The 26,647-nt window shown below is 37.7% G+C and overlaps 1 protein-coding gene across 1 annotated transcript in view; it reads right to left on the bottom strand.

Moving 5' to 3' along the window:
• CDH13 (cadherin 13) overlaps positions 1–26,647 on the bottom strand; it is a gene marked incomplete at both ends in the record, with an annotated part of 495,274 nt that overhangs the window by 279,785 nt on the left and 188,842 nt on the right. Inside the window, one exon of the mRNA XM_082005778.1 lies at positions 9,903–10,019. Within this exon, the coding sequence (XP_081861904.1) occupies positions 9,903–10,019 (117 nt within the window). The remainder of the gene's footprint in view (positions 1–9,902; positions 10,020–26,647) is intronic.

Here is a 26,647-nt window from a genome sequence, read left to right as displayed (position 1 = left end):
GCCCTGCTTGAACAGTGGCATGGGACAAGATGACCTCCAGAGATCCCTTCCAACCTCAACCATTCTGTGATTCTGCCTTGTAGACTACAAATTACTTAGTCCGCTTTGGAATTTCACAGAGTTCAAAACTAAGTAGTAAAGGTGATTAACCACAAAGGTTGAAAAAAGAAAGTAGCCTTTAGAGGCCAGTTGGAAAATAGCAACAGATGTTTTGGAAAGGAGAAGGAAAAATCTTTATTGAATTAAAACACAGCTGCCATTGTAGATATTAACATCATACTCCTTCACCCACCCTACTGATCTGTTCCTATACATTACTGTAAAATGCAAGAGAAAAAATTCAAAAGAGGAATCATCACGTGTGATAAAACCAAGAGCAAAACACAACAAAATTAAAATCAGATAGTAAGCATTGAAGAGATCCAACAGTTAGTCAGAAGAAAGAAAATTACTATTGTTCCCTGAGTGACAGCTATTTACTCTAGCTTACATATGAGCCATATATAATACATACCATTTTTTCTCCTGGAAATACTCTGCCAACCACCTTTTCTTAATACCACTTTAACAAACCACAGCTAGTAACATCAAATTTGTCGCCAGTCCAGTCTGCAAAATGCCTTTATTAAAGTCTTTCATTAATGTAAGTACCAAGGCTGACAGTATGACAGCATTCAGTTTTTAAATTGGCAGGGATAAGTTATTTTTCATCCTAAAATGTCATTCATTTGGATATTGCTTTATGTTACACTATACACCTGCTAACAACTGACTCTGCATAATAGTAAACCAAAGGAATTATTTGGAATGAAACAGGAAAATGATTGGATGGAGAAGGTACAGTATTCAGGTAACAAACAGATGACATCCAAAGCAGTATGAATCAATTCACAGCTATCAAATAAATACCTTAATTGATTTAAGGGAAGGTCTATGGTCATGTTCACTCCCTGACTTCTATATTCTGCAGATCTCATCTTCTTGCTAGTAACGTATTAACGCAGCACACTGCTAAGTAATGCTGGATAGGTCTGTTGCATTTGTCATCCTACTTAAAAGAAAGTGTAACTGTAAGTAGATTTGTAGGAATAAATTTTACAAATTAAAGGTAACAGGCAAACAGAAATCCTGGATCCAAATATCCTGTTTTACCAATCTGAGATTACAGAATTAGGCCCTACATTTTGTTAAAGTTAAAATTTGGCCCTACTAAGAACACAGAAACCAAGATTTTGCTCAAAAGTATACACTCAATAAGAAAATAGCTTTTTCAAGCTGGACAGATTGAGTGGTTATTTCAAACAACTGAATTAAACCGAGACAGGGAAAAGTCAAGGTGACTACCAAAACTTTCCATTAGTCAACTCAGGATATAGAATCATCTTGGAAGATTGTAAAGACAAAAGTTAATGAAAAATCAGTATAGTTTCATGAAAACCACAGAGAACCTAAATGGGCCCAATGCTGTTTAATATCTTTGTAAGTGATCTGGATGATGAGATCAAGTGTACCCTGATGAAGTTTGCTGATGATACCAAATTGAGTGTGGAAGTGGACACTTCGGAAAGGAGAGCCACCCAGCAGAAAGACCTGGATAGGCTGGAAGAGTGGGCTAACAAGAACTTATAAAGTTCAACAAGGACAAGTGTAAGGTCTTGCATGAAGGAAAATATAATCCAGGAGTGCAGCACAGGCTGGGATCTACCTGGCTGGGGAGCAGTTCTGTGGAAAGGGACCTGGGTGTCCTGGTGGACAAGCAGCTCAGAATGAGTGAACAGTGTGCTGCTGTGGCAAAGCAAGCTGACAGGATGCTGGGTTGCATCAACAAGGGCATCACCAGCAGAGATAAAGAAGTCATTATCCCACTCTACTCAGCGCTTGTCAGGCCATCCTTAGATACTGTGTTCAGTTTTGGTCCCTGCTATACAAAAAAGATGTGGGCAAGCTGGAGAGGGTCCAGAGAAGGGCCACAAAAACAACCAAAGGACTGGGAAGACTGCTACATGAGGAAAGGCTGAAAGAACTGGGTTTGTTCAGCCTTGAGAAAAGAAGGCTTATGGGAGACCTTAGCACCATGTTGCAGTATTTAAAGGGTGGCTACAAAGAACATGGAGACTCCCTTTTTACAAGGAGTCACATGGAAAAGATGAGGGGTAATGGGTACAAATTACTCCTGGGGAGATTCTGATTGGACATAAGAGGAAATTTTTCACTATGAGAACAATGAGACATTGGAATAGTCTCCCCAGGGAAGCGGTGGATTCCCCCAACATTAGACACTTAACATTCAGCTGGATAGGGTGCTGCGTCATTTTGTCTAGACAGTGCTTTTACCAAGAAAGGTTAGACCAGATAATCCTTGATGTCCTTTCCAACCTGGTCTATGATTCTATGATAACCAAGTTAGGGAATGGCAATTTAATAACTATTATTCTGCATCTCTAGAAGGGGTTTTGCAGCTGCTGCAGTCAATGGCACTCTCCATTCATAGTATGCTCAGTAAGTCCAGGTACAGAATCATACCCTACATGGGATTCTTAAAACATGAGCCTGGGTGTTTATTTGGGTCAAGGAAACTGGAACAAGCCCAGAGTTTTGGGGAGATTCTTTGGGTTTGTTCTTGCAAACATGACTATAATTAACCATTTAAGAAAAAAACATTATGGAAAGGTGTCTAACATCAGGCATCATTAGATGAAATAGCTGTTGCATCTAAAAAAATCCAAACATTTTCCTTATACTTGAGTCTAAAATTCAATTAGTGTGTCAACAAAAAATTAGTTGCCGGGTTTTATTTCATCTCAGTTACTTTACATAGGTAATTTACTGGCAAAGACAGACTGTTTTCCTTCTACCTTCATCTGCAGCACCGTTTAAGACATCAACTTCTGAGATCAAAGTTTACACAAACAATGTGACAGTTAAACTGTAGTATACTTTGCTGAACTGCTTCAGAGCATAAAAACTCAACTGTTTGTTGCTCTCCTTAAGGTCATTGGCATGATTTATTATGAAGCAGGAAATTAGGTACTGGATATTTCAATATTGGGAAGAACATTTAATTCCATCATTGCCACAGAACTGTTTTATCTCCAACAAACTTGTAACCATAGTAACTAGATTAGAAAGTATTCCTCAAATATTTAAAAATTCTTTTACTCTTATTAACACCACCAAACACTGAAAAATAATGGTAAATTCTTATTATTTTTCATTTTTCCAATGCATCTGCTGCTGAAGTGTGATTCTTCTGAACGATCTTAAGTAAACAGAAGTATTTTAACAAGGCTTTCCATTAAAATTCTGTTAGCTTAGAGAGAATAAATGCATTCTGTTGGAATTATTTATGTGACTACCAATATTTTTTTAAAAAGGGAATTTTGAAGAGAGACCTTTCAGAAAAAGTGATAAACTTGAAGTGCTGTTTTCACTTAATGGTTTGTTAGGACATCAAATACATATCCTTTAATGAAAATTAATAAGCTGCAGTTTAATAATTCATGTACTTGCATCGAAAGCCCTTTAATTTAATGGACTGCTGTTCATTTCATTACCTTCATTGCTGAGGTAGGTTGGTATTTTTCCATGAAGGTCAGAATTGTGCCATTCCTTCATGCAAGCCATGAATTTGATCAGATGTTAAATCAGATGACATCTCCAACGGTCCATTCAGATCCAACTCAGGAGGTTACTACATGTTTTCAAGAATGCTAAAATAGCAGGAAACCTCTAGGTGTCTGTTCTTTCACAATCAGAAGCAGCTGTGTTATGTAGCTGTGATCGTATATTTATCAAACTTTGTATTCCTTCCTCAGTACTTCCTATTGGAAATTAATTCCTCTTCTCTGGGGACTAGAAACTTTTCTTCTAATTTTCCACTAAAATTCATATCCATTAGTTATCACACCAGTATTTTCCTTTCGTTTAAATCATTACACTCACTCTGGATTTACAGAAAACACTTACTATGCAAGGCTGAACAAATTGAACTCAGACATATGTATTTCCACCCAATCTTACTGTACTAGTACCATAACCTGGTTTTTCTCTAATCCCAATCTTTTTTTTTTCCTGGATTAGAAAGAGCATTATTTATTAAGACTGTCTCTATTGCCTAAGTGCTATTCATCAATAACATCTTCCCGCTCACCTTTCTGTACATCTTTGCACCGCTCTTTGTTTGCTGCTTGTTTATGGATCCACATCTGTGGATGTGTCTTTTACCACATAGAATGATAGATACAATTTTTCATACTTTAGCTGAGTGCTCTCCTTATATGCCATCGGACCGTGATGAAAGAAACTAGAACTCCTTGTACCTGAGTAATTCCAGCTACTCTCTGAAAAAGGTCCTCACCCTGCAATACTTCCCAGGAGCCAATCATTCCACCGTTTCCTTGATGGCACCACTTTTTCACCTGTCACTGAAATATTTGCCTTCTGGACAAGTCAGAATTCTTGCTGATGACCACCTCCCCTTTTCTGAGGATACTCTTTGGCACAGCCTGGTCATTACATCTGATGTGGTGATGATTTGAAAACAACCAAAGAGATATTAAAAATAATTTTTAAAAATCCACAGGATTTTTCCTGTAAACCCCATGCCCACTTCGAGTTCCATAGTAAGAAATGCTTTGTCTTGCTTCTGCATTATTTTTAGTAACTGACACGGAGATTCAGACCAAGAACTGAAATTCAGACCTTTACCAACTGAGAAGTTGGTATGGGGTCAGACAGATGTCTCAGTGTTGAAAAGGCTTTTAGGTACATCTCCTCCATTCTGCACTTTATTCTGTTCTCTGTCAATGCACACCATTATCTTCCAGACTTGCACACCCATCCTACCTAGGTCCTTTCCTTCCTTCCTTCCTCTTCAGACTATCTCTTTTCCCATTTTCCAGTAGAACAAATACACTTCTTAATTCAGCTTTTATTACACCATTGTTTTTGTTCTGTTGTCTTTCACATGTCCTCCTCTAATACACAACCCTTCTCTCTAGGTTCTCTTCAAAGGTCAGTGGATCATGATCATCTTTCTTTACACTTCTACCACCTTCTTTTCAAATTTTTGCCTGAAGTTCGGCATTTTTTCCAGCTTCATCTTTAGTACTTAACACTTCTTTTCTGTGAAGTATATAATTTATCATATATAAATAGTCTCAATCAGATAGCCACTCAAAAATAATAAGCTTCCAGCAGCTTTTCCATCCAGTTATCTTCAGTTTCCTCCCCTTTTCAGGTTTTTTCTATGTCTGCATTAACAGAGAAGATGTGTTTTCTCTCTGCCTTAAATTCACAGCTCAGAGGACAGAAAAAAAAAAACCAAGAAAACCTCCTCCTCACAGATCTTAAAGATTTCTATCCCATTTGCCAGCCTGCACTATTTTTTCTCTTGAGTTTTGGTTTAGGTCCGTCCTGCCATCTAATTGTCATTTGGCAGCTAACTGTTCATCAGTCCAGATCAAAGGCAGGGAATATATATACATTATCTGATGCAAAATATTTGAACAAACATCCTCTCCTTCCAAAAGGACAAAACAGCCAAGTAACAAACAAATAAATACACTTACTGGCAGAAAATCAGGTTTTGCTTTTTCTTCATTCAGCAGTTTCCTACAGTCTCCTGTGTACCTCTCTGTGCCTTCTGGCTTTCACTGAGCATAAAAAGCCTTGCCAATTTTTACCAGGCCACTCACAGCTTCTAGATCTTATGTGTCAACAATTAAAATATTAATTCTTATGAAGGACAATTCCTTTAAGGAATAGAATCATGGATTCACGGTATGTCCACCAATAAAATCCACAGTCAATCCTTTCAGCCTATATTAAAACACACTTTGCAGATGTCCTTCTCTCCTAATGTCTGGAAGAAGAGCTGGAACTTGTTGACCATCTCCAAAATTACTCTTCTGCACTTTGAGCTCTGCATTAGTGTAAGGATTAAACTTCAAAAAGTACCATCATGCAGTTTATCACCACAGTTAAAGTGTGTCTGGAGACCGTTGTCAAATAGATGCATAGAACGACCACTCCTAAGTTAGTCTTAGAAGACATTTCCAGAATTTAGTGGCAAATAACCTATCACCATAATTACAAGATAATCCTGCATCCCACTGTTTTGTACTTCATTTGACTTGATGTGGACAAATAAACTGGAAAAAGTAACATATGGAGAGAGACTAAAAATTGAATATCATATCCCTGTGCTATATCAGCAAGAGCTAAACAAAACACATCAATAACAGTCAACAGTTGTAGTCTGGACCATCTGGTCACAAAGGCCCATATTACTAACACTGTATTAAAATATTTTAATCTTACTAGTTTCCCTCAGGAATGAAGGATAATACGCAAAAGCTTAAATTCTGCTAAAAGGTGAGATTCCTCTACTTCCAAGCACAATACGTCTATGATAGTTATTTAATTAAGAGATGCCCTAAATGAAGAGTGTGCAAATGACAAGGCAATAATCTCATTCCTAAGTGGGTATGCTGGAAAGCCAGTAACAGCACAGAGAACAGCCTCTACACATGTATTGCCTTGTTAAGCTAAATACTAATTTGAACATTTGTTATTAATTAAAACAAAACCAATTTTTTCACTTGTCCAGTGCAGTATCTCCTTCCTGACTTATATTACCAAACCTTAATGAATAAAGTCTTCTAAAATCCCCATGTATTTTTGTTTATGTTATTGTTTCCTAATTGCAAAATAAAATGTAATTAATTGTTCTCCCCCGTTCTCCCATTTTTGCACATCTGCCGTGCTCCCAACTAAGTGCTAATAAGCAGCCCAACTGTTGGTGGCTGCTGCAATACACTTCCAAACAACCTTGTGCATTTCCAGGCAACATAGCATGGGTTGGAAGGCATGAGGCAGTCAGAACAGATTAAACTACACCAATTTGCTACAGCAGATGAAAGAAAGTAAATGTAACATACTCAGGGTGCAACTGGATACCTAACTTTTATGTGGACCTCCAAACCGGACAACATGATGGTATTAAACAGAACTAGTCATATCTGAAATTATCACTATTCTATATTTCATTCAATCAAGAAAGCTCCGCATACCTGATAAGCAGAAAATGTAACATTGCAGTAACAAAGACGAAAGCAAAACAAAAGTTGGAATAATTTTTCACACAGGAAAATATGTGGTTATTCCTCCCCCCCACATTATTATATTGGAATTCCTGCTCCTAAATTATTTTATTGCTATGTTTATTGCTATATCTGAATAAAATATAAACTGCCCCACTGTGCAATCTCACAAAGATTTGACCGGGAACGCCCATCACAGAGGAGCTCAGAAGGACATTGCTCACGGTGTTGGGCAGACAGGGTGACAGGGTGAGCCCTTATGAGCCCCTGTGGCATGAGACAAACTCCACTTTTTCCATCACAGCAAACTTTTACACAAGTCCTCAGCCCTGACTGCTGGAAGTTACATGACAAAAGTTTGATCTAGAATCTGCTTGCCTTTCTTCTTTCTTCTCATTTTTAAAATCCTATTGTATCCATTCCCTGTATGTTTTCTTTCTTCCCAAAAACACTGTAGAAAACACAGCTACTAAATACATCTGCGATGTCCCTTCACAACGGTTGCAACAGACCAGAGACAGCAAAGTTTAAATTCAAGAGAGATTCATACGCATCAGAAGCTGTAATTTGTCAGTCCATGTAGTGCCCTGTTAAGGCTTCTGAAGATAAGCCTCAAAATGTTGTGGAGGATGAAATAAACGTGTTTCTTATGCCTCACAGAAGTGGGCAACTAAATGAATTTTTGCAAATTCATGAAGCTATGCACAGTTCACAATAAACATCTAAAGTTAAAGGAGACTGATGATCAACTTTTTCTAGTTTGTGCAGGATCTGAAACAAGTACATGAATTGGGTGTCTAAGGCTCTCTAGATTAGTACAGACTATTCTATTTCTGAAGACTTCATGGCCTGTCTTATGAAGATCTGTGAGATGTCAAAAAGACCTAAAAGAATTGCTTTTATTTTCAGCATTGACACCTACTGAATTTTTTAGTTAGGGAACAACAGACTCTTTTCCCTACCATCAGTATGTCTGAGGCTCCAAACCTTTTTATTTATGCTTTGTTAAGCATTCAGTTGACCTAGAATATTTCATTCCACTATTTTAAATACCTCTAAAATTTTTGTCTCACTTGACAGATATACATTCTATGTTACTACTTGCAATAGCCAAAATACGCATGTCTAGATACCTAAATTAAAAATGATGACAGTTCAAAGGATTTCAAGGTGCTGATCATTTGCAGTTCCTATAATTTAAACATTAGCCGAGGATAGGTATCTTAGGGTCTTTGAAAAACAGACTGCCAGATGCTTTTACACTTCTGCATTTCTACATCATCTAATGCACTTGTGAGCCCTGACTAGCATTTCAGGAATGATAACAAATCAAGATGACAAGATGCTAGGAAAACTTTTAAGTACAATTAGGACCCTATTAATCTCATTCTGCTTAAGGAGCCTCAGTTACAGGGACTAGAATTCTAAACTCCCAATAAAAAATACTTAATGACAGCAATTCTAGAGAGCAACTTATACTACCTCACATCTAAAAATTCAGTGTTCACGAGCAGTAGGGTTGGAAGGGGGCAGGGAGAAATAAACCAGTAACAAAAGAAAGACTATAGATCTGTGCATGAGTAATCTTTTTAATTCTCTCACTGTTTTAAAATGGCACAACAGAAACCTTCAAAACTAGCTATATATCACGGACATATATATTAACCAACAATATTTACTTTAGCTGTTGGTCATTAATTCTCAAACACTCAAATGTGAAGGGAAAAGTTCAGATACGGCTTTAGAAAGTTTAGGACACATTAAAAAATACTTCAGAAAGATAGAACAACTTACAGAAATTTATTAGATCAGTACAAATCACTGATGGGAAAGGTGAGAAAATTAAATATTCATAGATTATTCTTTCTTTTTACTGATAGGAAAACCTTTCCTAATTATTAAAGCAACTGATTAGGTGCCAGCTGGCTAAATTACACATCGATTGTAGAGGAAAATTCTGCCCTCGAGCTGTGCATTTAGCTCCAGCAATCATATTGGTAGGAATTAGTAATAGACTCCACAGCTGTATAGGCCGTCATGTCATTAACACACCTACTCAAGTCAGAACATTGCATAGCAGTCCCCTGTTTCAAAACTGCCAAAATGAAAAATATATTCATGTAATTACAATTTCTGATGCCTAAATGGCTGTTTGAACAATTAGTGGTATTTCAGTTTTAATGATTTTGTATATACAAGCTGTCTATCTGAAGTTCTAGAAAAGTGTCTGTTAGACCGCTCATCTACCTGGTTGCCTGCAGACACAAAAAAATTTTCCACTTTTGTCAGACCTTTGCAAACAATAAAAAATAAAACTGAAAACACCTGCAAAGACTTACTTTGTCTTTGGACATTAGAAATTAACTCAGGAATGAAAAAAAGGTGGTTTTACTTGTAATGCCTTATAAATTCCTTCTCGGTCTTGAGAATTGAAACAAGATAATCCACACTATGCAGTAGGATATTCTTCATAACATTCCTGGCCTAGATTTCAGCCCCAGTCTAACAGACAGACACAGAGCTAGGCAGCCACCTCTACTGAAGACAGCAGCTGCATGAAAACATGTGTCTCTGATTAATGCTTTATACCAGAACGTATGCTGTTAACGTCTGTCGTGAAACAAAGCCATTTTCATCTGTCTACACAATATAGACAGTAAAGCAATCTTCTCTTTTCAGTTTCATATTTCTAAATTTTTTCTGGGATATTACTACCAACATGACAGGCATTACAAAATTTTAAGAGAAATGGATCAATTACTTAATACCAAATTTTGAACCAGTTCTTTGTTGACTTACCTTGCCAACAGATCTGGGGAATGGTGGTCTTTGATTTTCAGGAATTAATATTGGAGTTGCCAAAATAGCCCTTTTCTGCCTTGGAATTCCAAGATTGCCTTCTATCTTAAAAATTTCCTAAAAAAGAAAAAAAAAATTACAAAGATTTTCAAAATAATATTCAGTTGTTAATTTTTCCCTAAAGACGCAGGGAATGGAAATAACATGAACTACCAGATTCTAGGCTTTGTATTATAAGTTTTCCAGCAATCAGTAGTAACACATCGAACTATTTATTTAAATCTGTCAGGTCACTCCATTTATTACAGTGACAGTGCACAAGCCATATTAATTTTCTATTCTTGGAGACTAGTTTTAAAACTAAGCAAGTGTGTCTACCATCCTAACCTGATGACTGCTTAAATCATTAATCTTAAACAAGATCTGGATTACCTCAAACGCTTGCATAAGACCTGTAAAAGGCCACACTTTAAACATCTTACATAACTTTCACATCTATACTCGGCCGATTAAAAGTCCAGGCCTTTAATCAAACAGAACTTACAGGTGACTTTGCTGAGACTGTCCCCAGCTAATGAACCCTCAATAGACACCAAAAGTTTGCAACTCAAAAATAGACACAAAAGCCAGGTGTAGCTTAGAATATCAGCCTATAAGGGTTTTTTTCTGTTGGGTGTTTTGGGTTGGATTTTTTTTTTTTTTCCTTCAAGAGAACTTCATGCTACTATATAGAACAAAAGTGGTTTATACACAAGCCTTCCTTTTCCTGCTACATTTTCTGCAGTATTTAGTTCTAGCTGAGCTTCGGGCAATTCAGCACTTTATGAGCTACAGCAAACTCTTCGGTGGCCTCTAGAAAACTCTGTCCATCACACCTTTGCCTTCCCTCCCCTCGTGCTCTCTGATCTTCTCAGTGCTCTCTCTGCATGAGCAGCAGTTTCCCAGAGACCACCCCCTTCCTTTTACTTCTTCCTACAGTCTCTGCAACTCTCTTCTCCAAGCAGTTACTACCAAGGTCAAAAACAGCCTCTACCCATCTCCCAAAGTTCTCCCCTGGATCCAGTCCCCTTTTTGGAAAAAAAGCCCAACAAACAAACAAACCAAACAACTTACAAATTTGTACTGTGTTGGGAATTGTGAAACTGAAGAAGATTTAGATCTCCACTATTCATTCAGGTTGTCATGACAGTTTTAGACAAGAAATCATAGGTTGAATTAAATGTCTAATTCCAATAAGGTAGTTACATCCTACAGATTACACTCCTCTCTGCTCTCTTAATGCAGAAACTACATAAAACCTAAGTTTCTCAGTCAGTTCTGGAATCCTTGTTGTTGTTTTAATAGCTGCTACTTTACTACATAAGAAGAGCTCCATCCCTAGGCTGTATTTTTATAAAGCTGCAAAGTGGAATGAGTTTTCTTGGTGGCAGGATCTGGACATCCATCAGTCAAGAACTCCACAGGCTGCTCCTGCTGCCACCTCTATAGGTGCCTCCCATCTAATGAGTCTATCATCACCAAAACACTGCTCTACGTCTACTAGCTTTAGCATCACTTTTCAAATTTGACAACAAACAGCAGCAAGGGAAACTCAAGGCTTCAGCAGTCAGCTTTAGACATGATAAAGTCCAAAGGCTGTGGAAGCTATGCAGGGAATCCCTTCTCGCAATTTTACCAATTTTCATAACTTTTTGAGTCTCCCCTTGATACAGAAGTTCCCATCTCTCCCAAAGGCTTTGCCTCTCCTCTCTAATCTTTCAGTCTTGCAGGCCACTTGGGTCCCTATTTTTGTCTTTCAATTTCTCTCCCAGAAGAATTTCCCTTAATAAAAATTCAAGGGAAAGTTCAAGATAAAAACATTTGAAGTGTCAAATAAAAAGGAGAGCACTGAATTCTATCCAAAGGCAAATGCACAGAGCAGTAAGCTTTCAAAATCACTTACACTGTAAACACAGCAGACATTTTGTCTGGCATGTGTCTGTGACATTTCTAAGGAGAGTAAAAGTGACTACCAGTATGTCTGAAGGGAAATACCAGTTCTTTAGCTCAGCAGCAGCAGTGCTCGTGCTAACTCCTAGCTTCTTGGTTGCCCTTCAGTTCATGAAAATGTAAGGAGGAACTCCCAGATGCATGCTCTTAGGAAATGAGCACGACATTTATTCAGATTTACATCTCTTTGTATCATAGAATCATAGAATAGTTTGGGCTGGAAGGGACCTTTACAGGCCATCTAGTCCAACCCCCCTGCGATAGGCAGGGACATCTTCAACTAGATCAGGTTGCTTAGAGCCCTGTCCAACCTGACCTGGAATGTTACATGTTTCTTTCTATGCTAGTTTGAGGAGTAAAAGGAATTTTCAGACTGTTCAATATCTAGATCTCCCAATTTTTGATAGTCATAGACCAATAAGCAATTAATTCATCACTTTCGCATGACAGGTTATCCTTACACTATGCCAGAAGGTTCACAAGTGGAAGAAAAAGCCAAATTACATTCAATGAGTCAACCCTGCAAACATTAATACAAAGAAGCAAAGTTCTAAATGAAAGCAGAAGGGTGGTAAGACTTAAGGGCTTCAAGTTCAGATTTCTGAGCAGGACTTCAGAACCAAAAAGGAAAAAGAGTATTATTTGTTTGTTTTGAAACACAATTGGTCTGTTGCATGGAGAAGAAAGCTTCAGTAGATTGTGAACAGAATCATAAGCACTTCTCTGAGGATGTTTCACACTGTTTATTCTTCAAATATCACTACTGGTTTTTAAATACTGATTTCTTCATGATGATTTCTTTCTTTCTCATCAACCCCTGGTGTCTAACAGCATCATGACTTATTAAATGAGTAGCCAAAAGCATCACTATGGAATGTAGATAAACAGAGAGAAAGAAAAGGTCAAGAGTACTTCACCAACACTTCTAATAATTCAGTGCTGTTTGTGGTCATCATAATGATTTCCCCATTTGTAAAGATCAGGGAAAAAGAAAGAAGATTTTGCTTAATGCCAAGCAGCTGCAGCTAACGGTTTGATCCTCAACCAGTATGTAAGACTGAAGCCAAAGAATCTGAACTTACCTGTGCAGTTAGCACCTGATCCAACAAAACATTGAAAATATTCCTATTCACAGGTGCATATACTGCATATATAGTATTTTTTACTAACTTCACCTATTTAATTACTTGAAAAAGCAACTCACAAGGGATATGAAATTACTCCATATAAAGTAGGTAATTCTGCTTCAAATTTTCTTATTTATAACAGGAGTCATCTTTTGCTCCTTGACACAAGTGAAATCCACAAAGGAATTCTCCAGCACCTTTGCGGGAACTAGTTGATCAAAGACTATGGTACCTGCCATGTGTTTGTAGCAGCCATGATTCCAGACAAGGAGCAGAGAGCCTAGAATGGCATGTCCCAGATGGGTGGTGTTCAACCAGCACCCAGAGAGCCGATGGCTATGATTACTATTTGCTTCTCCCATGTCTGCTGCTTCGTACAAAAAACAGAAACCCAAGGTGTGCATCCAGAAACATCCATGCACAAGGAAAATTAAAAAAAAAAAACATTAAATATATGCCTTCCTAAGAAAAGTGCACCAAAACAAAAAATTCTAGTTTTCGGATTGATTTTTTTTTTTTTTTTTTTAACGAAAATGGTAGGAAAGAAATCCTACCGGGTTTTTAATTTTTATTATTGAACTGCAGTATCATATCTGTGATCACTATCTTTCAGCTGCTATTTTCATGGACAGTGGATTATCTGATCAGAATCAAATTATCATTTCACTGTGCACCATTTCATAACCAGCTTTTACATCCTATTTTTTTTTTTTTTCATTAAATTCCCTTTCTAGATGTGGAATCGGTACAGCAACAGTTAGCAACCAACATGCCGATTCACTGGCAACGAAGCTTGATTCCCTGTTGGCATTAGGCGAGCAACAAACACAGCCTTCTCATTTTCCCAGCATTTAGGTTAGGCTTTTATTGAAAGATGCCAGTCTGCCCAAATTATGCAAGTTGCAGTTTCCCTAGAACCCTTGAGAACTCCCTGCTCCGTTTTGTTTTTCTTCCTCTTTAGCAGGGGTTCTTGGGGGCATTGCAGTACTTGAATATTTGAATGAATGGTCATGTCACTATCCAGTAGCAGGCACCATTACTCTTGGCAAAGAAAATTTCATTAGAACTTGTCATGGGAATAAGGTGGCTGAATACCGATATCAATTTGTCACAATAAGGGTTGCAAACATCACTGGAGCGGCAATCTATAATCCACTACGGTGACCAGAAAAGTGGTTGAGTTTCTTGCCATTTAGTTGTTTTTATATACTAAGCTTGATGGTATAAAATGGGGTCAAATACAAAAAATAAACAAAGGTAATTGGATGCATGTTGCAAGCAAAATTCCTCTGAAATAGCAAATGGACTGTGGTATTCAGTGGTGTATCAGTCTTTCTACAAAATAATACCACTACATAAGACTGAAAAACTAAAACTGCATGCAGATCACCTTAAGAAGAAATAATTTTTATGTAATTCTCAGCTGAAATTTCACAATTATGCTGTAATACTTAGTTGCTTTATGTATGTTATTTCTATCATCAGAATATTAGTATCAGCACAATTAATAGTTAATGATTTCTAAAACATGCCAAAACAGAAAAATATTTTCTCATGTTGTTAATAATACAAAAATCTAAGAAATGTGCTGTAACTTTACCTGCAGGTTAAAGAACAACTGTTTAAACAAATCATTAACTCAATGAATAAATTTAAGAATTAAAGGTCAATGGCATACCCACACACACATCTGCTCAAAAGTAGTCCATCCTCAGTCCTTGTAAATGTCACCCTAAAAATCACACGGTATACTTTAGAAGAACAAATCCAACTAAAATCTGGCATGCAAAGGGGAATCAGTTATGTCAGAGCACATAAGCTTTCAGGCATGTGAAGCATGGTCAAATATAACATCTGGGTAATGGAAACTGCCTGTGGAACTTGATTTAATTACTCTGGGTGTTTCTACCATTATAATTGTTACATAAATAGAGAGGCAGATCCTTACACCGCCTAACCAATATACCCATTAACTTCATAGACACTTGGTTATCTCTGACGACAGCTTTGCTACTGTGCCATTCAGCTAGCTGTGCTACATATACTTTTATAGGGTGGAGGTTCCTTTTATCTTTAGAGATGTCATGAATATATTAGGAAAAAATTTTTTCTTGTTCAAATCATTTGGTCATGTGTAAATCATAGTTATTTTAATGTTAATTTATTTTAAAGTATTTTTGTAATGCATATGTGACAAAATGTCAACTATCATGGAGACAAATCTGAACTTTTGCTTTGTGAAATTATGCATTCCATTACTGCCCTGAACCTCTGCAGTATCTTTTGTGATGGAAAAGTCCTGTTTTTATTGAAGTGTAAGTTTTATTTATCTTCACACCTGCCTTATTCTGTGTCAGGGAAAAGTTTTTCTAATGGATGACTAAATGCCATTAACTTTCCTTTTGTACACATTAACTATAGGAGTTACCTGTTCTGAGAATAATACATAAATGTCAACCAAGTGCCTTTTCTTTTTTTAAATTAACATTCCAGGCTTTTCTTGTTGTCATTTAGTGAGTATTATTTTCATTTTGAATCATATGTGAATGACCCCCTCTTTCAGGAAATCTCATATTGGTTCCACACTGCTCATTAAATATAATGAGGTACCCCTTATACACAAACAACCAAATATGCTGACTGTCTGCATCTGTCAAACAGCATTGTAAGTATGGGCTTAAGGAAAAAGACAACAGCTGACCTTATGCCTCCGTCTTCACCAGGATACACTAACAACACATCACTTATCACCATTAAAAATATCCTTCTCCCCATCTCTCCTTTGCTTACATTGGGTGCAAAGCAAACAAAACCAGACTGCTTTTACAGCATGCCAGAAAAAATCCAAAATTGTTAAAGATGTCCCCAAACTTTCAGCAACTTCCGTAAATGCAGCATAAATCACTAAAACATTTGCTGATGCAATTGCCAAGGCGTACAAGCCTTTTCTTAAAGGTATCCTGTAAGAAAAATTTACCTTGAAAACATGTTTTTTGAGGGTTTGTTTTTCTTTTTTCTTTTAATGAAAGCATCTCCCATTGGGTTAGATACCAAACTGCTATTGAAAATAGCAGTAGACACATAGTGGAATTCTGAAGCAATTAAAGCCTTTCACAAATCTGGTAATTTTGAGACTTAACCAAAGCCACATGGAAAATTCATTGCACAGCATGGACAAAACAACCTTAGCATCTCACTCAATATTCTTACTGAGTCCACTGAGTGGACTCCTTTCTTCACCTATATAGAAGAACACAAAATGTGAAAGCATCCCTTTAGCCTCCCCCCACTCAAACTTCAGATATGTTGAAAACACCACGATTTCCAGAATGAGAAGGAGAAAGAACACATAGAACACATATCTCAAATCCAGGGCATGATAAACAAAACAAAAGACAAATCCTTTTGGTGGGGCAGTAACCTATATAAAGACACAAAATCTGTGAATCTGTAGCAGACTATTGACAACTCCAAATGTTGAATAACACAAGCAGTCATGACCAAGCTGTTCCATGTTTCACTTCCAGGATATAAGGACAATTTCTAATAAAGAAAATTTATTTGTTATGTAAAATAAATCCTATTCATAGCATAAGCTGTCCTACCTTGGAAAAACAGCTTTCCATGTCTTGCTGCAGCCAGCTCTAAGTATACAAAAGAAAACTAACAGTTTATACCCATGTATTGGATTGCTTAAATGCTATGGTATTCATTGCATTACAGTGCTGCACAAAAGCAATTTCATGATACCCTAAAGCAATAATACTGTATGTTAAAGTCATGGGTACCATTTAATAGATCTAGTGGCTGCAGTCTCCAAGGCTCCAAGCTCTGATTACAATTAAAACCTTCTCAGTCCTGCTCCCCAACAATTTTTTTAAAGCCCTATTGCCACATATTCCTTGTTATCCCTCAATTTCTTCATCATCTCCATTCCCTCAATAAAACAACCCCTCATCTAATTCCAAACATTACTTACTTTGCTATTCTTTTCTAAACTCTGCATGATCTTTCTGTTCTTCCTGTGTGCCTCCTGCATTCTTAAATCACACCTCACTTTCTCTTGCTCCAGGACTCAATGTAATTCTGCAAGTTTTTTTTTTTTTTCTTAGAAAACATTCATGTCTTAACATTCATTTTGAATTTTTCTCTTGAACACTGATGATACAACTCTACCCAAACTGAAGTCATCTCAAATTTGCTTTTTTTTTGTTTCCAGAAATACCTTTTTTTTTTTTCTTTTCTATTCTTAGGCGCTGTTTTGAGCGACGTCTGTCTTGGCAATACAACTCCACAGCTTCCCTATTTCACCCATCTTTGTCAAATAACCAGTTCCATTCTCTCAACAAAAACACTGCCAGTGTCAAAATTTCTGAAATCTTGGTAACACTTCTGATACTGGTCCTTCAACTTATTCATGACAAGAAAAGTAACAGCAATTCCTCACAATGCTATATTTTAACCCCTGATTTTCTCTTTGGAAGTTGACATGACATCCATGAAGTACTGCAGCATATAGATTTGTATATGTCATAGATCAGCCTAGAGCTGGAGAAATTCCACCATAACACATCCAGGACCCTGTTTTCCCCTCTCCTGCCATCTTCCCAATGCACAGGAACTGTGCATGGTGTAAGCAGCAATTCAAGAAGCAGGACAGCAGAAAGAGAAACCCCTTATTGAGCTACCAGCACACGCACGGGTTCCAAAGATTATAGGTCATTGTTTCTCATTTTAAATAAAAGCAGGTCTTCATTTAAAGCGAGAATGAATTCATGTCATGTTGGACAGATACACACATTATACATTATCTCTTCCTTCTCTCACAATATATCGCTAATCCTGACTGTCCAGAAAAATGTCTTATTTTCCCATCCCACAAAATTCTCAGTGGGAGGGAATGAGGAATTCGGCCTTTGGCTCAAGATTTCATGAAATCCCCCAAAAAATTCACAGTGCAGATACTGACTGTATGTCCTAAAAACCTACATTGTACATTTTGTGCATGTGCGGTCAGTTGGGCACACCCAGATGAATCATACTCTTTGCACAGTGTAGGTTATGTATAGGAGACCTAGTCATGGATATTGAAAAAAAAAATTGCCAGTTATCTCATACTGAAAAACAAGACCCCTTTTATTAAGAGTTTGAGAAGCCTGTTTCTTGTTGCAGTAATCACGGACAGTTTAACTGGGAGGATGTTTCAGTACTTTTCTTTCTATTAGTACTGGTACGCCCTTGCACGTAATGTAATGTTGCAGTCATACGCCTGTGCTACCACTTCCTTCCTCCTTTCCATTAGGTCAGAGCTGTACTGACTCTTAGCAAAAATAATGTTACATAAGACTGCAAAGCAGGAATCCATTATGTTGAGATCACAGATCTGCACAACAGAAAAGTCTAGATATGTTCTATTAGACTTGACTATGCACGCATAGTGCTCTACAGAGCTAGCATTCTTGTGCTTTCCTATACAGGAGCTGCCAGACTGACAAATGAAGTGGTAGTCTGCAATGAAGACAAAATGCCCACTTACATCTAGGCTATGGCAAAGTTCCTCATTCACCAAGCTAGATTTGAAATTTGGTCGAAAGAGCTGAAATGTTAGTACATTAATCCACTTCACTGCTTGGTCCAGCTACTCAGAACAAATTAATTAACAGGCATTAACTGAGTCTGAAGAGCTGAAATAGTAGTGTATTAATCCACTTCACAACTTGGGCTGTATTTTTACTCTTCAATACAAACAAATTAACGGACAGTAACTGACAGCAGAAGCTTAATTCTATTCTATGATACAAATAGAGAGACAGTGTCGTAGTGTCTTGTGGGCAGCTTCTTATTACTACCTGAATGGTACTGGAGTTGGTATTGGACTTTGACTGCATTTGTCAAAGATGAAAACACAAGACCTGAACGTGTCCTGTGTTATTTGTTCCCACCATAGTGGCCTAATTAAATTCACAGGACCGCGCCCCTTAGTCCTAAACCTTTCATTACTCTGGACAGTCTCAAAGATCCACACAGTATTACTGAAGAATGCAGGTGAGTTCTGACTTAAGATGAGAGGTCATGGAGAACAGGAGAGGTACCTGAGGACTGGAGGAAAGCCAATGTCACCCCAGTCTTCAAAAAGGGCAAAAAGGAAGACCTGGGAAATTATAGACTGGTCAGCCTCACCTCCATCCCTGGGAAGGTGATGGAACAGCTCCTTCTGGAGGCCATCTCTGGGCACATGGATGAAAAGAAAGTTATCAGGAGTAGTAGTCAGCATGGATTCACCAAGGGGAGATCGTGCTTGACCAACTGATAGCCTTCTATGACGGAATGACTAGCTTGGTAGATGAAGGGAGAGCAGTGGATGTGGTTTACCTTGACTTCAGTAAGGCTTTTGACACTGTCTCCCAGATCATCCTCATAGTGAAGCTCAGGAAGTATGGGTTGGATGAGTGGACTGTGAGATTGATCGAGAACTGGCTAAGCAACAGAGCTCAAAGGGTTGTGGTCAGCGGCGCAGAGTCCAGTTGGAGGCCTATAGCTAGTGGTCTTCCCCGGGGATTAGTACTGGGTCCGGTCTTGTTCAATATCTTCATCAATGACCTAGATGAAGGGTTGGAATGTACCCTCAGCAAGTTTGCTGATGATTCAAAACTGGGACGAGTGGCTGATACACCACAAGGCTGTGCTGCCATTCCACAGGACCTGGACAGACTGGAGGGTTGGGCAGAGGGGAACCTCATGAAATTTAACAAGGACAAATGTAGAGTTCTGCACCTGGGAAGGAACAACCCCATGCACCAGTACAGGTTAGGGGTTGACCTTCTGGAAAGCAGCTCCATGGAGAAGGACCTTGGAGTCCTGGTAGTCAATAAGTTATCCATGGGACAGCAATGTCCCTGGTGGCCAAGAGGGCCAATGGCATCCTGGGGTGCATTAATAAGAGTGTGACCAGCAGGTCGAGAGAGGTTATCCTCCCCCTCTACTCTGCGCTGGTGAGGCCTCATCTGGAGTATTGTGTCCAATTCTGGGCTCCCCAGTTCAAGAGAGACAGGGAACTTTTGGAAAGAGTCCAACAAAGGGCTACGAGGATGATTAGAGGACTGGAACATCTCTTGTATGAGGAAAGGCAGAGACATCTGGGGCTGTTTAGTCTGGAGAAGAGAAGGCTGAGAGGGGACCTTATAAATGTCTATAAATATCTGAAGGTTGGCTGTCAGGAGGATGGAGCCAGTCTCTTTTCAGTAGTGCCCAGTGATAGGACAAGGGGCAATGGGCATAAACTGCAGCACAGGAAGTTCCACCTCAACATGAGGAAAGATTTCTTTACTGTGAGGACGACTGAGCCCTGGAACAGGCTGCCCAGAGAGGTTATGGAGTCTCCTTCTTTGGAGACCTTCAAAACCTGACTGGACGCATTGCTGTGCAACCTGCCCTAGGTCATCCTGCCTTGGCAGAGGGGTTGGACCAGATGATCTTCAGAGATCCCTTGCAGGCCCTACTATTCTGTGATTCTGTGTATGTAAAAAATTTACATGCAATGAAACAACTTTTAAAAAAGTATGACTACCAAGACATTGAAAAAAACCCACAGTCATTCACCCAAATTTCACTTCTAGATTCAACATCTATCTAACTTGTAAAGTATGCTAGTTAGAAACAGCAACATTGTTTTGGTTTTGCCCTGTCTATTTTGGGGTCAGAAATCAAAGCTCAGCTTTTTTGCAAAACATTTCCAAAAGAAAATGGAAGATGGACAAGATGGACACCCAGACATAGGTTTAGAAATCTCAATGGATTTTCACATTTCTCCTTAATTACATGCTGGCAATTAAGTCTAATTCAGGAAATTCAAAGAGTGTACATGTCAGGAATCAGGAGCACATTAATTGCTATACTGGAACAGATCAATGATTCATGAGCTGTAACATCAAGCTGCTAACAATATTAATTGCCACATACTTCAGGAAAGAGACCAGAATGGCAGGAGTTATAGTTTACAATGGTTTGAAGGTTTTATTTCCTGGATTATAACTGCTGAAACTAGAGTTGAGTACAGCTTTACAATACATGAAATGTGACATAGATAGTTCAATACTGTATATCATTAAAATTCATACATTTGGATCTGAGTGTTTTGCCCTAACAACCTGCAGCCATAGTAGCATAGAAATATTTATATTCCCTACTTCACACCTGTTGATTTTAAACTGAGTGTCTCCATGGGATGAGAACAGTCACCACCTACACAAACACCAAGTAAACAGGTTTTATCCAGGTTTCCTGGCCAAGAGAAGACAGATCCAACCTTAACCCCAGCCTGTAAGCCATCTGTTCGGCAACTCCACTGCTACTTCTACTACCTTGCTTTTGTAACATTGGCCATGGGCTACCTACTCTGGGGTTCTGGTCAGTGGGAAGCAGCTTCTAAGATTATTAAAAAGAAATAATATTCTCAAAACTGTCAGAGCAGGGTTGGAGCACTCCATAGCTCCTTATTGACTACAACGGAGTGACTGTATAGGGACAGATAGTCTGGCAGTCAAAGCATTCACAGGGGATAGAGAAGATACAGCTTCAGTATTGCTCTAATAATTGCTTCCAGAGACCTCCCAGTGAATCACATTATTTTACCACTTATATCCCACAGATATAAAAACTCAACTGGGGTCTCTTGATTTCTAATTCTGTGTCTTTCTGAAAAAGAAGCGATACATTCAAATGCATTCAAAAACCTGAGCTCTGACCAAACCAGAATATTATCCACCCCTTAGTTTCCAATTTACTTTTTTGGTTTTTATTTCATATTTGATCAGTTCTGTCAAATATGTTTTATTTTTATCCATATGCATTGTCTTGCTCCCGAAGTCACTGAAGTCATTAGTTAGACCTGTGATGTCTGCTGCCTTTACTGACACATTGGAATTTTAACAGGAGAATTCTAGAATTAAAAAACTGAGTTCTCACAGCTTGAGCTAAATCAGCAAAATCTCACTACTCCTCATAATTATCCATCATGCAGCTAGCCCCAGAAGAATCTTGACTGGACTGTATTCAAATAGCATTATGAATTCGTAAAATGAATTCTTCAGTTCTCGTCGCACATGCCAAGTACAAATGTTCAGACTCAAAATGTGACCAAAGACCCATTATGTATATCAGATTATGCACAGCATGTTGCTTCTATGAAGTGCAGAATTTCCCAGGAATGTAAGAAAATTAATTCTACTCTGTGTTATTCAACTTTCTTTGCACCATTCTCTTTGGTATCTGAATGTAGCACTGCAATAAAAATCAAACTATCAGCTTAGTGCTTAAGGTTCTGGTTGCTATTGTCTGACCATTTCAGAGTGGAGAGAAGCACGGTATCAGTTTCTTAGCTTTAAATAGCTTTATTTTGTGAACTTATCTAATAAAGACAAGTTAATAAATTGCAACATTCATAACTTGATACATTTTTGGCCCTGTTTCAGTTTACAAACTGTCCATTAACAGACCTTGAAATCTGTGAACAAATACATTATTTACCATTATACGCAAGTTTCTCAGATGAGTAATTTTTGATCTTCAAGATTGCTCATGCAGTTGCTTAGAAACATTTGTCTGTATTTGTTAACACAAGTCATGTGGTATTATTTTTCTTTTCAGATTGGATGGCTTCTGTGAATAAGCAACAGAGCATGAAATGCTAATTTCATGATATGAAATTCAAAACTTGCTTTTGGCAAGGATTTGATTTATTACATTTACAGCACAAGATGAAAACAAAAAGGTTATCTCTGTGATCTGAATGACTTGACAGGGCAAGTAATGCCTGTGCCACTTGGAAAACTAGTGACATATATTGCAAAAACAAACAAAAACATTGAAGAAAAGGAATTACATAGAATCAGTGGAGAGTGTGGTCTAGGGAGCTTATTTGGCTGAAAAGATCGTTCACAGAAACATGAAGATGATAAAGGATAGAATGGAAGTTTGGAGTAGTCTTGCTATGGAATGAAATGGAACCTGTGCAATAATTCATTTTACTAGTTTTCTACATAGAAATTATAGGTTTCTCTTCTACTGATTAGTACCTTCCTAGATTAAAGCATAGGTAGTTAGGTTAGAAAAAAATCATGGAGATTCAAGTAAACGGTTGTTTGCCTTTTCAGAGTTTTGAGCAAGCAAAGAAAGAGAAGCAAGTAGTCTTATTCATCTTGATAGCAACACCCAGGTCTTATTCAATAAGGTTGAAAAAAAGTATTCACTAGTGTTTCATTGTAAATTATATAGAAATACAATAGAATCTTTTTTTTCTGCTGATGCTATCAGTATGAGAAACACTGAACTCGCACCTTTTTACTTCCTTTAAATTTGTAAAAGAACCACTTGTATTTGCCTAAGTGTTCCTTCACTGATAGCAGTGATTTTTCTTCTCTATTGGATCCAACAGTTTACAAAAGCAAAATCATTGGTTCAAAACTAAATATAGAATTTTACTAGCAGAGATTCTGCTTTCAGTTGGAGAGAACCAAATATGGTAAAACTATGTTACAAGCACACTCTGAGAGCATGATCCAGGCTACTTCTACAAACTATAAAGCCTATACTCAAAACATAGCCAAAGTCATGAAGACCAAACCAAACAAGCCCTGAAGGAGGAAATACTGCTAAAACAATGGTGAGAAACTTAGAAAGTAAGTGTCATATTTTTTTCCAGTTAATATTTAAACCCAGGCTGCTAGGGCTGATGGACAGTAAAACCATTTCAAAGAAGAAAATATATCTGAGTTTTTGCTGAATTGTAATGCTACATTGGAATATAAAGGTGTTGGGTCTGATTTTTAGTGACGTTTATGATAGCTGGATGAGATACATCTCAACCCACTACTAATTAAGTAAAGTCCCTCACTTTCCTGGTACTCCCTTTCAAGCCAGCAGCTCTGCTAGAAACTAATGCCAGTGGGGTCCCAAATGACAGCAAGTGTGCCTAGTAGATGCAGCCTGACATCAGTGCAAAATATTTGTGCCACCCATGATTTAAAACTGGCTTGGTTTTGGGTGGACCATGGCTAACCCATGATTAAGATCTAATCCTTCTGCTAGCAGAAACAGCATCAATATGTTGATGCACAGTCCTTCCTTAATGTTTAACGGCCTATCCCATAAATCCTAGCAAAGGCATTCCACAAAACCAGCCAGAAGTAGTGGCATACTGAGCACTTAACATTCAGTCAAATGCCAAAGTGTTATTAATGAAGTATTAAAACACTGAATATGAATTTGATTAGAAAACAAAGGTATAAATAGTGATTTTAGCAAAAACAAAGTCTTCAATAAACCCAGATTTGTCCATTGCATAATTTCAATGTTTGTATAAAAACTCCACAGTTCTTAAATACCAAAGAATCACTTTGGTTTTCCTTCTTTCTCTAAGATGCATCTCAGTCAGATCACGCTCATCCATTTTCAATAGTACATTTCTCCCTTCATAGCTGCATACAGAAACTTGGTTTAAGGAATATGAACTTATAAATTGCCATCCTTTGCCTCTTTTTTTAAATAAGGCAGGGGAAAAAATAAAAAAAAAACCCAACATCCTGAGCCAAGATTAAAAGCTGCATTCATATTAAAGAATGGTATCTTTTTACCATTGAAACTGAAGCTGTAGATTATTCTGTGCTGATAAAGTACTACAGTGGGCAAAGAACTTTCTCATAATGAACACTGCTGTAAAACAATTTATCTACAAGAAAGGAAACAAGTTTGCATAATCCATTTATGGTTGATTCAGCTTTGGAGGAATTTGTTATATAAATATATCTCGCCCTGGGGAGTTGTTTTGCCAAAATAACTAATGAAAGTGTTTGAGCAAGTTAACACTGATAATTAATTGGATTTTTCAGTATCACAATGGACAATGACATCTTCCCACGTACATTAACCGTCTCACCAGTGAAGAGACAAAAAAACTCCCCAGACTCCAAAAGCCAAGTACTTCAGAATGTGGGAAATGAATTAACTTAGCATTTGCAAAAATGCTAAGTAGGTGACATGTTTTAAAAAGGTGCTTTATAGTATTTTCTTAAAAAACATTCAATAGCTCAGTAATTATCACTTAAAAAAAAAAATCTTAATTAATAGTCCCTCAGTTGTTCAACTGACATTTTTGATATTCTGCTACCATGCTGCAATGTTTGGCTAAACATAGTCAAGTACCATTATGTTATTATACACCTTGCTAGCAATCACAAGTTATGTTTTAAGTTTAGGTGTCAATATTAAATCATCAAGAAAGATTACCACAGGTAACTCTTTCACAATCTCATCAATAATGCCTTGCCAACTACAATCCTGTAGAGACTTAAAATTTACAGTGAACCTTACCTGCTTTTGTGGTCACATAATTATTTTTATTATGCTTTGTGGCAATGTTGGCTGCCAAAAAAGGTTGTCCTAAAATCCCAGTGTGACAAAAATCAATTTTCAGATGCAAATAAGGGTGCCATAGGTGACATTTTTCATACCCAATAAATTGCCTGTCTGTGGCTTTGAACTAATGGACACATAAACAAGAGAGATTGGTGCCCAGGTATTGCATTATAATCTTAGCCAAGTTTTATGAGACTCATGGTACAGGCTGCAAAGAGAAACTAAAACAGAGGGAGGGAGCATGAACAATTTGAGAAAATCTACAAGAATATAGCTGGGGTTTTTTTTATATATATATATATATATATATATATATATATATATATATATATATATAGTCTTTTCCTTTATTTTTTTCTGACCTCTGACTTCCCATCTACCTACATTTCCCCCTTTTTTTTAATTTCACTGCTCTTCATGACCCTTTCTGACTGACACAACTTTTACCTCATTATTATTCTCCACCTCTCCTCTTCTCTGTTCGCTACCTGTATACCCAGTTTCTCTCCTTGAAGATCTGTACAAATAGGATTCCTTCCTGTTACTCCTTTTTTAATTCTGGCAACATTGCTTCCATTTATTTCCACCTCCTTGAGGTGATAGGCATTCCCTGGCATTACTCAAAGCCACTCTACTGTAGTTGACTCTGCAAAAGCAGTGTGAAGAGCCACTAAGGTAGACCTCAAAACTTTGACATGTACTTCTAAAGCAAGATATCCAGAGGACAGCATAAAAACACAGTTTATCAATGCTCCTAAGAATCTTTACAGCAGTTAAGATGGGGAAGAGTTCAGATTAAAGCTGCTGAGCTGAACATCTGGGTAATAAAGCAGAACCAGCAGGTAGGCACCTCAGTGACATCTCACTGAGGTCTCAGGGAGCCATGTCCCTCTTCAGGCACTGGATCCACATAAGACTTCAGTTGAAGTCTGCAGTTTCAGACTATTTTGTTTACTACACAGATAGAGGTATTACAATCAGATCATTCTCAGACAGATCTCCCCGCCCATCCCCTTTTTCTCTGAATCACAAGCATTTCAATTTTTGTATTAAAGAATGAAGAGATATAGATTAGTTCTGTGTTACTAAATGTGTACTTACACCACAAATACATTTAAATGTTCCAAGAAAATACAAGAAATACACCACAACTAGCATTACCTTTAAAAACAACGACGACTTTAAGGGACCCCACTGCTCATGTCAGATATGGCCACA

The sequence above is a fragment of the Phaethon aethereus genome (assembly GCF_964289735.1).
Source record: "Phaethon aethereus genome assembly, chromosome: 13".
NCBI lineage: Eukaryota > Metazoa > Chordata > Aves > Phaethontiformes > Phaethontidae > Phaethon > Phaethon aethereus.
Note: the sequence above shows the minus strand (reverse complement) of the source record. Positions and strands in the feature narration are given on the sequence as shown.